The sequence below is a fragment of the Gekko japonicus genome, unplaced genomic scaffold (genome assembly GCF_001447785.1).
Source record: "Gekko japonicus isolate JY-2015 unplaced genomic scaffold, Gekko_japonicus_V1.1 scaffold906, whole genome shotgun sequence".
Classification (NCBI taxonomy): Eukaryota; Metazoa; Chordata; class Lepidosauria; order Squamata; family Gekkonidae; genus Gekko; species Gekko japonicus.
In genome coordinates, this window is record NW_015166451.1 from 451,583 (window position 1) to 466,347 (window position 14,765).

General features: G+C 45.9%; 1 protein-coding gene across 1 annotated transcript in view; it reads right to left on the reverse strand.

Moving 5' to 3' along the window:
* SNTB1 (syntrophin beta 1) overlaps positions 1-14,765 on the reverse strand; it is a 160,412-nt gene that overhangs the window by 52,703 nt on the left and 92,944 nt on the right. Inside the window, exon 2 of the mRNA XM_015412026.1 lies at positions 13,074-13,290. Coding sequence (XP_015267512.1) covers positions 13,074-13,290 — 217 coding nt within the window. The remainder of the gene's footprint in view (positions 1-13,073; positions 13,291-14,765) is intronic.

Consider the following 14,765-nt stretch of genomic DNA (forward strand, 5'->3'; position numbering starts at 1 on the left):
GGTGAGGGCTGGAGACCACTCAAAATTACAACTGTTCTTTAGGTAACAGAGATCAGTTCCTCTGGAGAAAATGGTGGACTCAGTGTCATTATACCCTGCTGAGGTCGCCACAGCAAATTGACACTGAGTGTCCAAGGCCGGGGCACCCGCCCAGAGCCTTTTTCTAGAGGTCGTTGTATTTATTTCCACAACGGGCCCTTTTCCTAGTTCTAAAATAAATAGGTCTGGTTTACACATAGTGGAACAGAGAGCCAGCGTGGTGTAGTGGTTAAGAGCGGTGGACTCTAATCTGGAGAACTGGGTTTGTTTCTGCACTCCTCCACATGAAGCCAGATGGGTGACCCTGGGTCAGTCACAGCTCTGTCAGAGCTCTCTCAGCCCAAAAAATAAGTCTAGCTCACCATCTAGTGGTGCATGACACTAAAAGTGGTGCATGATGCTAAAAGAAAACTTCAGGCTGCCAGACAATCTTAGGATCTCCTGGCTATAAAACACACAATGCCATACAAATGTTGTTGTTGTTGTAGTAGTAGTAGTAGTAGTAGTAGTAGTAGTAGTAGTAGTAGTAGTAGTAGTAGTAGTAGTAGTAGTAGTAGTAGTAGTAGTAGTAGTAGTAGTAGTAGTAGTAGTAGTAGTAGTAGTAGTAGTAGTAGTAGTAGTAGTAGTAGTAGTAGTAGTAGTAGTAGTAGTAGTAGTAGTAGTAGTAGTAGTAGTAGTAGTAGTAGTAGTAGTAGTAGTAGTAGTAGTAGTAGTAGTAGTAGTAGTAGTAGTAGTAGTAGTAGTAGTAGTAGTAGTAGTAGTAGTAGTAGTAGTAGTAGTAGTAGTAGTAGTAGTAGTAGTAGTAGTAGTAGTAGTAGTAGTAGTAGTAGTAGTAGTAGTAGTAGTAGTAGTAGTAGTAGTAGTAGTAGTAGTAGTAGTAGTAGTAGTAGTAGTAGTAGTAGTAGTAGTAGTAGTAGTAGTAGTAGTAGTAGTAGTAGTAGTAGTAGTAGTAGTAGTAGTAGTAGTAGTAGTAGTAGTAGTAGTAGTAGTAGTAGTAGTAGTAGTAGTAGTAGTAGTAGTAGTAATACAAATTAGAGTGGAATAATAAAAGGGTGAAGTGGTGGAATGGAATGCACCACTTTTAGAGGGCAGGTGGCGGATTCCAGATCTTACCCAGATCTTTGTTCTTATTTCTAGTGAATAAAGGGGACCTCCACATTCAGAGGCAGTAAACCTCAGAATACCAATGGCATGGGGCAATATCACGGGAAGGCCTGCTTCTTGGTCATCCTGGTTGGGCAATTGCTGGACTAGATGGACCACTGGTCTGATCTGGCAGGGCTCTAATATTTTTATCTGAATGTCCCTTTGCATGTAAAAAGAAGTCACACAAACAAAAATGTATCAGCAAGGGGAAAGTTTCTACCTCCTCTTTGCTGTGAGGATTTCCTAGTTAACGTACGGGAGTATTCTGAAATGTGACCCTCCATTACCCTTCACCCACGGTCTGAAATGGTACGATCTATTCTTCCACCTCAGCATTCTCCTACCTTACTCCTTCTTCATTTTGCAGCCATCTGCAAATTAAGCCATAATTCCAATAACATGGCTGTACCATGATTGTATCCGTATATGGGCATATACTTCACAGTTGTGTCAAAGACAATTCCCAGACATATTCTTATGTACATGACCTTTATCGTAGCCAGTTGGTTCTGCTTTTATGGATACAGGAAAGTTACATCACAGCTTTTATGGACACAGGAAAGTTACATCACTAGAAAGAGGACACTTTGTAGGCACTGCTTTCTAAAACAGCAGGGCTCTCCACATAGGAACAGACAGTGATTAAAATGTGGAATTCGCTGCCAGAGAATGTAGTGATGGCCACAGGAAAAAAACGGCTTAAAAGGGGATTAAATAGGTTCATAGAGGATAAGTCTATCAATGGCTACTAGCCATGGTGACTGAGGGGAGCCTCCACATTCGGAGGCACTAAGCCTCTGAATCCAGAGCCAAGAGGCAACATCAGGGGAAGGCCTCAGCCTCTATGCCCTGTTGTTGGACCTCTAGAGGGACTGGTTGGCCACTGTGTGAGACAGGATGCTGGACTAGAAGAACCATTGGTCTGATCCAGCAGCGCTCTTCTGATGTTCTTATGAAGGCCTCAGCCTCTATGCCCTGTTGTTGGCCCTCCAGAGGGACTGGTTGGCCACTGTGTGAGAGAGGCTGCTAGACTAGACGGAACACTAGCCTGATCCAGCAGGGCTCTTCTGATGTTCTTATGAAGGCCTCAGCCTCTATGCCCAGTTGTTAGCCCTCCAGAGGGACTGGTTGGCCACTGTGTGAGAGAGGCTGCTAGACTAGACGGAACACTAGCCTGATCCAGCAGGGCTCTTCTGATGTTCTTATGGTTCGTTTAGGGATGTTGATACAAGACAAAAATATTCTGGGCTAAGAACACGACTCATATTTTCATATGTAGCTGACCATTTATTTTGACTCTTAGTATTTTGGACAGCATGAGACGGGTTCCTTCCTATGTAATGTCCAAAGCAGGACCGTGTGTGTCTCCCTAATACTTGCTTATTCCCTTTCCCCATTGCTAGTGTAAGGTCTGAAGGCACTCAGATAAATAAAGTATCTGACAAAGGAAGCGTTGACTCTCAAAAGCTTATCCCCCGAAAATCTTGTCAGTCTCTAAAGTACTACTGGACTGCTCAGTGTTGGAAGCAAGAGCAAATACCGGAGATTTGGGAATGGATAAAGAAATTGCTTTTTATGGTAGAAATGAATAAATTGACAAGGAAACTTAATAATAAAGAGGCAGAAGAGTTCTTTGCAGACTGGATGGACTTCAAAGAATATCTGGAGAAATACTGGGATGTGAAGAACAACCTATTTTGTTTGGACAATTATTAAGAACAGAAGAACTCTGAGATAGTTGAATATATATAATAGTTGAATATATGAACATATATGAAGATAATGGTTAAAGAAAATGTTACCTGTTAAGTTTGGGCTAGTTTTAGAGGAAGTAAAATATAAAAAGAGGGAAGATATGAAGGGGGTGGGAGCACTGCGGGAAGCCAGAAGAAGGGGAGGGAGGGTAGAGGGGGAAAGGGTATAAAATGAATGAAGAAAGGTTGTATGTTGGACATGTTATTATATCCTGATAATAAAAGTTTTTTTATATATATAAAGTACTACTGGACTCAGATCAAATAACCAAGCCACAATCTGCAAGGTGAAGTCGAATTAAGGTTTTGGTTTGTTTGTTTGTTCTAAGGCAGAGGGAGCTTCAGCTGGGCAAACATTCCTTTCCCGCTTCGAATGTCATGACCAGAGACCAGTGGCAAGACCAATAGCAGGCAGACCAGGTACCTTGGGGCAACAGCCAGAGAGGTGGACTGAAGGAGTAAGACCAAGGTGACTGGTAGCACAGAGAGAGGATCAGTCAGCACGTTTCAGCAATAAGCCGCCTAGACTGAAGGGAGGTTACAGCTTTCGTAGATTTATATCAGCAACTGGCCTCAGATTGGCTTCTGGTGTCACCTGACTTCCCAGGCACAGAGAATTATGGGCTGTGGAGGACATGTTTATAATTCAGACACCAGCTGCTGACCAGCAGCCCCCAAGGTTGGTTCACAGGACTCCCAAAGCTCATCCACCAGGCCTTTTGAGAACAACCGTGGAGGATTTTGTCTGTCTGTGGAAAAAGACAGTTCCACACCAACGTTCCTGCCATCTAAGCTATGGAGCCCTGTGAGCAAAAGTTCTACTTTGTGAGCTACTGGCATTAAAGTTGTGAGCAGGAGCTTTGGCTGCTGCATGAATTAGTTTGCTCTGGAGCCATCCCTTCCTGAGCTAAGACAAAAATGTGTGAGCCAGAGGCTAAAAAACTGTGAGCTAGCTCACACTAACTCAGCTTAGAGGGAACACGGCATCCACACAATTCTTTGTTATTTCCTTCTGTTGTAGCAACTGACAGTGCTTCAGAGTAAGAGTAAAGGGACCGACATCATAACGGAACGCTTCCTGGTCCAAGAAAGATTACACCTGAGACACCAGAAAAGAAGTCATTTCACCAATAAACAAAGCTATCTCTGTTAAAAAATAGCACTCTCGATGCCTTAATTTGTAACATCAGGTAACTGCAACTACTATGTTCTGGAGGAGCTTCATAAGCTACAGGTGTCTAGGATTGTTATGACTTTGGTGAAGATCTTGTACTGTCTGACAGGCAAAAAAGAAAAGGGGGGAAATCAGTACAGAATGGAGCAGGGGTTTTTAACATGTCACCTGGTGTTGACCATCAGTAAACTGAGAAGTTACATTTTCCACAGGAAATAGAAGCAACCAGAATTGATAAACCATCTTAATGTGTGGGAGGTTCAAAGTACTTACTTCCTGCTAACAGCATAACAGTATTAGCTGTGTCTAAGTCAGAGCACTGCCTTCTCTCCCAGCTTCAGGCTTGGAGGTGGGGGGTGGATTTACTTACCTCCTTGCAGTTCCTGGGGGCACGATCAATTAGAGTGAACAGATTTTTGCAAAATCAGCCCTGGGCTATCCCACGCTCCACCCACAGGAAAGTCCTCAGTTATGTAGTGGCAACACGCCCCTCCACCCATCAAGAAGAAGAAGAAGAGGAGGAGGAAGAGGAAGAGGAGGAGGAGGAGATTGGATTTATACCCTGCCCTTCACTTGGAGTCTCAGAGCGGCTTACAAACTCCTTTCCCTTCCCCTCCCCACAACAGACACCCTGTGAGGTGGGTGGGGCTGAGAGAGCTCTTGACAGAAACTGCTCTTTTTCAAGGACAGCTGTGCCAGAGCTTGTGACTGACCCAAGGTCACATCAGCAGGTGCAAGTGGAGGAGTGGGGAATCAAACCCGGTTCTCCCAGATTAGAGTCCATGCACCTAACCACTACACCAAACTGGCTCTCCATCCCATCTACTTCTGAAGCCCTTATTTTGGAAGGAGGAGGCAGAGCATGGGGGCTGGAGGTTTTATTCACTGATTTAGATATTTTAATACTCTGCTTTTCTTCCCCATATATGGACCCAAAGCAGCTTACAACATCAATTTCTCCTCCTCCATTTTATCCTCACAACAACACCCTAAAGTAGGTTAGGCTGAGGGGGCGTGGCTGGCCCAAGGTCACCCAGCGAGTTTCCATGGCATATCAGAGATATGAACCTGGGTTCCCCAGATCGCTGACCCTTTTCAAACTGCCTCTGCATTCTGTTTTAGAAACTGGTTGCTAATGGATTTTTTCTGTCATTTCAGACAGACCCATTCTAGCAACCGGCTGCTAGTGGAATTTATTTTCCTGTTCATACAAACCCACTTTCATCGGGTTAGCAAAGTGTGGTTGAGCCGCTTTAGAGGGAAACTGCTTTGTTCCATTTTCGGCTCTCTTCATTGCAGTGTGCTGTTTAAAATGTCCATAGTGCTTCCCACAATGCTGCTTTTCCCACCGCCCATGCGATCTCCCTCGGACTTTTCTTAATGTTCTAAGGTGAGTGCTAGAGCGCTGAATCAGTATAGCACTTCAGAGATGCACTGACTTCATTGACTCCGTTAAGTCAACGCATCCTAATGGTGCCGCTATAGCACTTCAGTGCTATAGTGGTTTAGCGCTATAGCACTCACTTTAGAATGTTTTTAAAAGTCTGAGGAAGATTGCATGGCAAAAAGGGGGGGGGGAAAGCAGCACTGTTTGAAATGACCATAGCACTTCAGAGATGACTCATTAATGCAAGCAAATTCGCTGTATGAAACCTCTGTCCCTGTATTCCTTTACTCGAAATCAGGCCAACAACGAATAACATCCAGTTTAGAAAAGTAATGTGAAAAGGGCCTCTAAGTGTTACATCAGTGTGTCAGACCTTCGTCTTAAGGCGTAAGTTGGTGAAAGAGTATATAAGATGGTAGAGAGAGAAATGCCACCAGTGGAGCTATCAGAAGTGACCACAAAGCGGTAGGGCTTCATTGTCTAAGTCCAGATTCAGGTCAGAATCCCCCCTCTAAGGAACATTTTATAGTTTATTGTCACATATATTAGATTTTGTCCTGCTTCGGCGGTTACTTTTTAATTGAAAAGTGGAATTAGAAAACAGAACAAGTCATCCCTGCTCCCCCCGCCTATCAAACATGACAGGCCTTTAGCTAGTTACTAACAACATATTTTTTAAAAAATACAAAATCAGCACACTAGGATGCACCATTAGGGTAAGTGAGCTATAGCTGTTTTATTTTGTTTTTTAAAGCCCTGAGAATGGCTGGTTTTTAACTTCCTCTCCTACAAACTGGAAATGTTTCAACTTCCTAAGTCCCTCAAACAGAAAAGTGATGAAAACGAAGAAGAAGAGATTGGATTTATACCCTGCCCTTCACTACCCAAAGGAGTCTCAGAGCAGTTTATAATCTCCTATCCCTTCCCTTCCCCACAACAGACACCCTGTGAGGTAGGTGCGGCTGAGACTGCTCTCTCTCGAGAACTGCCCTTGAGAGAACAGCTCTGAGGGAACTGTGACTGACCCAAGGTCACACCAGCAGCTGCATGTGGAGGAGCGGGAAATAAAACCCGGTTCTCCCAGATTAAAGTCCAGGCTCCTAACCACTACATCAAACTGGCTCTAGTCAGTTTCTTTAAGTCCTAGTCAATTTCTTTAACAACCTCTACACTGGGCAGGAACAAAATGCACATTGTTTCTAAAAGAGGAGGGAAAATTCTTTTTAACGCCCCCCCCCCTTTCCAGACTTCATTAGTTCCCCCATTTTTAAAAACTGACTGTGAAAGAAACAATCATGTTGAACATTAGTGTGGCATAATGCAGCTGGTCCCACACATGTTATAAACAAGGGTCAATATCCTTTCCCTATTTTTAGCTCTAGCAAAGCAAATGGCACAGAGCCATTGAAGTCTCATGCGCTGCTTGTTTCCCCCTGAATTTCCCCACTTGCTCAACTCTCCCTTCTCTTGCAACTAAACGCCTGCAGTTGAAGCACCAGCTGGTTAGTTCAAATCGATAGGTGAAAAGAATGACAAGTTAGTTCCCGGTTATCATCTGTTTAGGTTCAGATACAGATGATAACCAGCAACTAACTTGTCATTCTTTTGATCTGTTAAAAAAAATGAGGAATTTCACATTACCCTTTTTAACCCGTTTTAAAGCCGTTTTTGATCCGTCATGGAGTAAACCGGTATAGGGCCGCCATTTCACACATGGCTTTCCCCATCCGGTAAAGAGCTGGATCTGAAGCGGTTTGCCATTTCAGACTGCACCGCTTTCCCCCACTTTTTCCCTGCCGTTTTTCGCCCGCGTGGGGGATCTCCGGCTTTTTTTTTGCGGGGTGTGTGTTCACTTTATAGCGCTATAGCGCTGTAACACTATAACAAAACACTCCAGGCATTCCAATGGTGTTGATATACTGCTGTTCCGTTATAGCGCTATAACACTATAAAGCGAATGTTCCAAAAAACAAAAAAAGCTGGAGATCGCCCACACAGCTGAAAAACGGCAGGAAAAAGCACATTGGAACCGGGAGAGGAAACTGAAGACTACTTGGAAGCGGTTGACAGGTAAAACGCTTCAGCCCCGTTTCCTAAACGGGACAGAGGCGTTTGTGTCTGAAATTACAAATATATTCCGGTAGGGAACCGGTTCTAAAACGGTTCTGTCTGAAATGACAGACCAGAAACCGTTTGGGAACCGTTCCTCTTCCAGATTATATCGTCCGTCTGAAATTCCTCAATGTGTCCTCACTGTTTTGCATGCTAACTTAGCAAACCGCTCCTATATATACTACCTATGATATGTAATTCCATTTCATCGTCTGACGAAGTGTGCGTGCACACGAAAGCTCACACCTTGAATAAAACTTTGTTGGGTCTTAAAGGTGCCATCGGGCTCTAGCTTTGTTCTGCGGCTTCAGACCAACATGGCTGCCCACTGTGAGTCTTCTTCAGATACAGTTAGCTGTATCTGAAGAGGTGAGCAGTGACTCACAAAAGCTCCTACCCTGCCACATATTTGGTTAGTCTTTAAGGTGCTGCTGGACTCTTGCTCTTTTCTACTGCTACAGACAGACTAACACGGATACCCGTCTTCATCTGTCAACATTGGAAACAGTTCCTGACAGTAGGAAATCTGGAAAAATGCAGCTCTATCCACCATTTAGCTATGGGTGGCCTTTCTCTACCAGATATCATTTTTAGTGGCTACACATTCTTTTGGGATTTCGGTAAAGAATGCATGAATAGTATGTGTAAATCAACATGTGAGGGTAGCAGGTGCATGTATTTAGCTGCAGGTACACGTGCTGGAAAGTCTCAGCCAACACACAACACCGCATTGTGCGCACTGGGAGGTAAACTGTGTGGGTGAATCATGGTTTGCATACTTTTTCCTACGTAGCAATACTAACTGCGAAAGAAAGCAGCAATGTTTGAAGCAGGCCTTAGTCACCCCGAATGCCACTTTGCTATGACAAGACTATACATATTTTTAGAAGGTGTCTTTGCTTACACGTTTTTCAATTTGAGCCCCAAACGTGCCAAACTGGTTGTGTCTGGAAGTATTTATAGAAAGCTCTTGAACAGAAGGGGTATTTTAAGCATGACTACATGATGATTTGTACCCAATTAAAGTAATATGGTGAATTATTTTAAACTAATTCACTTAAATCCAGGGTAACCACCAGTGTTCCCTCTAAGCTGAGCTCGTGTGAGCTAGCTCACAGTTTTTTAGCCTCTGGCTCACACATTTTTGTCTTAGCTCAGTAAGGATGGCTTTAGAGCAAACTAATTTATGCAGTACCCAAATCACTTGCTCACAACTTTAATGCCAGTAGCTCATAAAGTGGAATTTTTGCTCACAAGACTCCACAGCTTAGAGGGAACATTAGTTACCATCGTTTGAAAAGCAAAAAAGGGAACATATTTCCCAACTTGACTACCTCATACAAGTGATCACTGTGATGAATCTCATTTTTAAATACCCCTACTATTTAAGCTGTGATCATTGCTACTAACTAGGAATATTCCTAACCTTCCAGCCCCAAAAGAGGACATTTTCATCAGTTTTTTAAAAACAGCCCCAAAGTGGACGGACATCAAAAACCGAGGACATGTCCTCTAAAAAGAGGACATCTTGTAACCCTACTTAAGCCATAATAATCAGATCTTCTCCTTTAAGTGTTAAGGGCTCATAATATTAGAGATGATTTCTGTATACCTTTCAGATACTAAGCGGACGCAATTGCCATTGATCCACAGATTATCCACAGATGCTCTGAAAATATGAAATCGATACTAAAAGCTAGCAATGGGAACATACATACTCCAAGTGCCTGAAACATACATGAGAATCAGCAAATTCATGAAACATTTTAGTAATAAAAAAAACCAATGTGATCATCTATTCCCATTAAGCTTGCCATTTGTCCACTTATGGACGGAGTAAAAGGTAAAGGTAAAGGTTTCCCTTGCTCAAAAGCCAGTCAAATCCGACTCTAGGGATTTCTCCGTTTCCAAGCCGAAGAGTCAGCGCTGTCCAGAGACGTTTCCGTGGTCATATGGCCGGCATGACTAGACGTCAAGGTGGACGGAACACTGTTACCTTCCCAATGAAGTGGTACCTATTTATCTACTTGCAATTTCTTGCTTTTGAACTGCTAGGTTGGCAGGAGCTGGAACTAGAGACGGGAGCTCACTCCGTCATGCAGCACCCGGGTCTCGAACTGCTGAACTACCGACCTTCCACAGCCTGCAGTTCAGCGTCTTAACCACTTGAGCCACCGCAGCTGCTATACAGACATGGTAAAGAGATATTACCACTTTTCTGTAGCTGCTAAGGAGCTGAGTAACGGTAGCCAATCCATGAGGTTAAACTAAGACCATTTCCGTAGCAGTGAAATTCCCCACTTTGACATTTTGAAAACTGCACATTATGTGAAACTTTCCACAGTAGATTTTTCCTCACCAGGGGCAGACCAGAAGTTTTCTCTTTCTTACCCCGTGTTTTTGGAATCCCCAATTTTAGCGAGGTCTGAAAACGCAGAGTTAAGAAGGAGAAAACGTTGGGTCTGCACCTGGTGGGGGGAAATACTGCAGAAATTTTCACATAATATGCAGTTTTTAAAATGTCATTGTGGGGAATTGCACTACTGCGGAAATGGTCACAGAACTGCCGGAATCACAGAGAAAAGAGATTTCAAAAGCAATGCAGGTGCAAATGGAGGAGAGAGGCTGACCTCTCTGTCTTCTTGCAGCCTGCCTCACCCCTTTCCCTGGGCACACCGATTCATTCACTGATTCAAGGAATTCCTGCCTCAACTTTCTGCTGCAATAGCACCCGGGGAGCCCACAACATTAACACAGCAGAAGCAAATAAACAGTAACTGACAGGCTAAAACAATAAATTAGCCTTATAAAACCAGCACACTAACGTCGAGACTACTACCAAAGGGTGGCCCCTGACCACCTCTCCAGATTATGGGGACAATAAACTGCTTTAGGGCTCTGACCTAGGATGTCACTGGATGCTTTTAAAAAAACATTTATGACTTGCTTTTCCCTAAGCGCAAAGCAATGCATAATGGATAAACCATCTAAACTCATTCTTTTCCACTGTGGATGGGTGGAGGTCTGTGGAAAGATGGCTGCCGGCGGCTGGTAACTTCCAGGCTGAGCGTGTGTCTTCCTCCCGTTGCAGGTATTTAAGACCTGGGTGTGCCCATGAAGCCTAAGCCCTTGGGCGTGAGCTGATCGGCAAGACAGAGCTAAAGAGTTCTTGGCCCACAGTCTGTAGCCTTGATGGAGGCTTCAAAGCCAGACCAGGATGTCCTGTATACCTTTTCCGCTACTTTGCTTGTTTTTGTTTTACTTAAACTGCATTTTGTTCTCTGACGATTTTTTTATTTGCCTCTGACCTAGGTGGCCCAGGCGAGCCCAATCTTGCCAGGTTCTCAGAAGCTAAGTAAGGTTGGCTCCAATGTTCCCCCCGATTTCCCCCCCCCCCTATGGAGTCCCCCCCTGCTCATTCACATCCTGAGCAGAATATAACTGCTGTAATCTTAAAATGAGCAATGGACAGTGCAAGACCCTGCGCGGCTCCGGACTGCTGCTGAGCGGGGCTTCCTGTGTTAATGAGTGGCCGCCCACGTGCACAGCTTAGAGGGGACACTGGTTGGCTCCGGTTCGTATCTCGGATAGGAGACAAACCAAGGAAGTACAAGGTTGGTATGCAGAGGCAGGCAATCGTAGAACACCTACGGGGTCACCACCCTGGACTAGATGGCCGAGGCTAGCCCGATCACATCAGATCTCAGAAGCTAAGCAGGGCCGGCCCTTAGAATCATAGAATCATAGAATGTTAGAGTTGGAAGGGATCTTGCAGGTCATGTAGTCCAACCCCCTGCAGTCTACAGGAGCACAGCCGAAAAGTAGCTCTACAACCAGGGGTCATTTCCTGCGGGAGCGCACAGGAGCAGAGCTCCGGCAGTAAGGAGCTTAGGGGGTGGGCACATGCAACAAGCCACGCCCCCTGCTCTCAGCAGCCCTCAGTCAGGCCACAGGAGCAAGAAGCAGCCAGGTAAGTTGCAGAGCCCCCCCCTTTCAGGTACAAGCTCTCCCTCCCCTGTGAGGGCAGATCTGCACCCCCCCCCCAATAGCTAGCAATCCAAAACAGTCTAGAGGAGCCTGAGCCGTGGGTGTTGCCTTCTGACACACTTTCAGTGATGTCAGGGGGTGTGGCATATGCAAATAAGTTATGCTAATGAGCTCCTGCACCTCCTTTTCTACAAAATGACCCCTGCCTACAACATACCCAAAAGATGGTTGTCCAACCTCCGCTTGAGTAACTTGGGACTTGGATGGAAGTCCAAGGTTGCTCCGCAGAGGCAGGTAATGGCAATCCACCTCTGTTTGGCTCTTGCCTTGAAAAACGTACGGGGTCACCAAAAGTCAGCGGTGACTGGACAGCCCCTACCACCAGCACATTTTTAAATTTTAAATTGCATACATTTTTTTTGTTTGGTTTTTTGTTAGCCACGTTTGGGAAAGAAAGACTAAACGGCTAATAAAAACGACAGGACAAAATACTAAAATAAACGAAATCTACACAAACACCAAGTCAAAGAGCCAAAAAGAAAACCCTCTTCCAAGCAGAACACCGGCCACCTCACTCAGCTTGGTTGACAGAGCTTGAGCAGATATTGAAAAAAAAACAATTGCTGGTATAGTAATATCTTGCAAGATCTTTGAAAAACTAACCGTTGCAACTTTGAAACCCAGGGGAAAGTCATTCCACAGCTGTTCCCCACCAAGTCACTTGCCTGGACAAAAATCCACTCATCCCAGACCAACAAAAGTGGCAAGTACTCCTCCTATCAAGAAAACCCAGAGGCGTCCTGACCTGGATAGCCCAGGCAAGTCAGATCTCGTCAGATCTCAGAAGCTAAGCAGGGCCGACCCTGGCAGGTATTTGGATGGGAGAACTCCAAAGAATACCAGGGCTGGGGCGGCAGAGGCGGGCTATCAAGCCTCCATAGGAGTTGCCGGAAGTCACCATGACTTCCAGGTAGGGTTGCCAAATCCAAATTACCTTTTGTCGGGGGATCCCCTTGCCGGTCCGGGAGCTGTGCGGTGATGTTTTCCCCTCAAACGGCGTGGCCCCGCCTCCAGCGTGCGACATCACTTCCGGGTGACACGCACGCGGGGGTGGGGTTTTCCCCGGGCCCCGATTCCGGCGCGCCGGAAATCGGGGCTCCGAAGTGGGGGAATCCCCGCCCCCCGGCTGCATTTGGCAGCCCTACTTCCAGGCATGGACACACAGGGACACACAAAATACAAAAACAAAATACAAAAAAAGGCCTCTGCCAGAAAATGTAGTCCTGGGAACTGGAGGGGGGGGGAGCCCTAGGTCGTGGGCAGATGCAGCCCAGGGGTTACTTGTCAGCCATCTCTGCATATGAATGTATACAACTAAGAAAATTAGCATATGAGAGGCATTAAGATGACAAATTCTCTCTCTCTTTCTCTCTCTCTCTCAGACACACACACACAATCTCACAATGAGCCTTACCTGTTTTCCAGGTCAGAGGCAGCCATGTTCCGTGTAACGTAGCACATTTTGAGCGGGATCGTTTTCTTGTCTCTGTGGATGGAGAGAGAAACCTGCGAGAGGGGATCGCTGGACGCATTTCCCAACCGGGGGGATTCTGGTGGGGGAGTCTCCCACCCAATTTCTGAAACCGGAGAACCTTTCTTCACGTAAGGGGTGGCTTCTCGCATGTATTTTACTGGTAGGAAAAAAAGACAGAGAGAAAGAATACCTAATAAAAAACCAAGCAAAATAAAGACATTCAAGTAGGTCTGCGTACAGGCATTCTGGATTTGCACTTGCCATTCCGCCCCCTATAGGCCTGGAAGACCTTCCTTGCTGCTGCTCCTCAAGCAACCTCCACCTGTCCTTCAAGTCCCACCCCAGTGCTTCCCTTAATAGCACCGCCATCTCACCCTATATTGGGCCTTTCCCCCCAGACCCTCCCCACATGTGCACAAAAATTAAAAAAGTTAAAAAAATTTTCGGGGGGATGTTTAAGCTCTGCGAACGCTGCCGCCGCCCCTCGGAGACGGCAACACCGCTGAGCCAAGCAAAGGGGGGGAAAGGACCGGCCTCTCCGCCGCCGCCTTGGAGCCGGGCGGGGGGAGGACCAGCCTCGCCGCCGCCGAGCCCAGCAAATGGGGGGGAAGGACTGGCCTCGCCGCCGCCTTAGAGCCGGGCGGGCGGGGGGGAGGACCGGCCTCACCGCCGCCGCCGCCACCTCGGGGAGATCGAGCAGGGGGTGGGGGGGTGGAGGAGATGGAGCTCTTCTCCCCCCCCGCGAGTATCGCGGGTCCCCCTCTTGTATACATATACTTAGAAATGAAACCAAACAAATTATTTTATGGTAAACAGCTACAATTATACAGGGAAGGTGTCAACTGTCTTGTAATAAGATTATGATATAGGGGGAGGGTCTTTTCTTCAGAGCATGGTCCTTTCTTTTCTCTTTAAGGACCGTCTTCCGAAATGTTCAGGTTCTGCTTCTGTCCGGTAAAGCTGGCTGACATGTGGGCAGGCAAGGGATGGGATGCTTCAGAATCTTTTTGTAACTTGAGTTACAGGCTATCACTCCAGGAGCGGAGCTTTGCCTTAGGCAGAACTGGCACTATCATGAGTTGATTTCCTATTGAAATCAGGGCTGGACAAATCCAAGGTGCCCGGGCCCCACAGCACCTAGAAATTCCATTGAGGCACCTCAATTCCATGGAGAGCCAGTTTATGGTTAAGGAGCCCAGACTCTAATCTGGGAGAACCGGGTTTGATTCCTCACTCCTTCACATGCAGCTGCTAGTGTGACCTTGGGTCAGTGACAAGTTCTTTCAGAGCTGCTCTCATGAGCAGTCCCCGAAAGAGCTCTCTCAGCCCCACCTACCTCACAGGGTGTCTTTTGTGGAGAGGGGAAGGGAATAGTAAGCCTCTCTGAGACTTCTTTGGGTAGTGAAGGGCAGGGTATTAATCCAATCTCTTTTCTCTTCTAGTATTTTGCCTCTTGGTAGATGTACAAAACCTTGTTTAGGTGAGGGATAGCTTTTAGTTAGGATGACAGCAAGGTTTTTTGTTTGTTTTGCTGTCAAATCTGCATCGCATCCCAAGGCTTCTTTGGTGGTCTCCCATCCAACCACTAACCAGGGCCGACCCTACTTAGCTTCCGAGATCAAAAGCGATCAG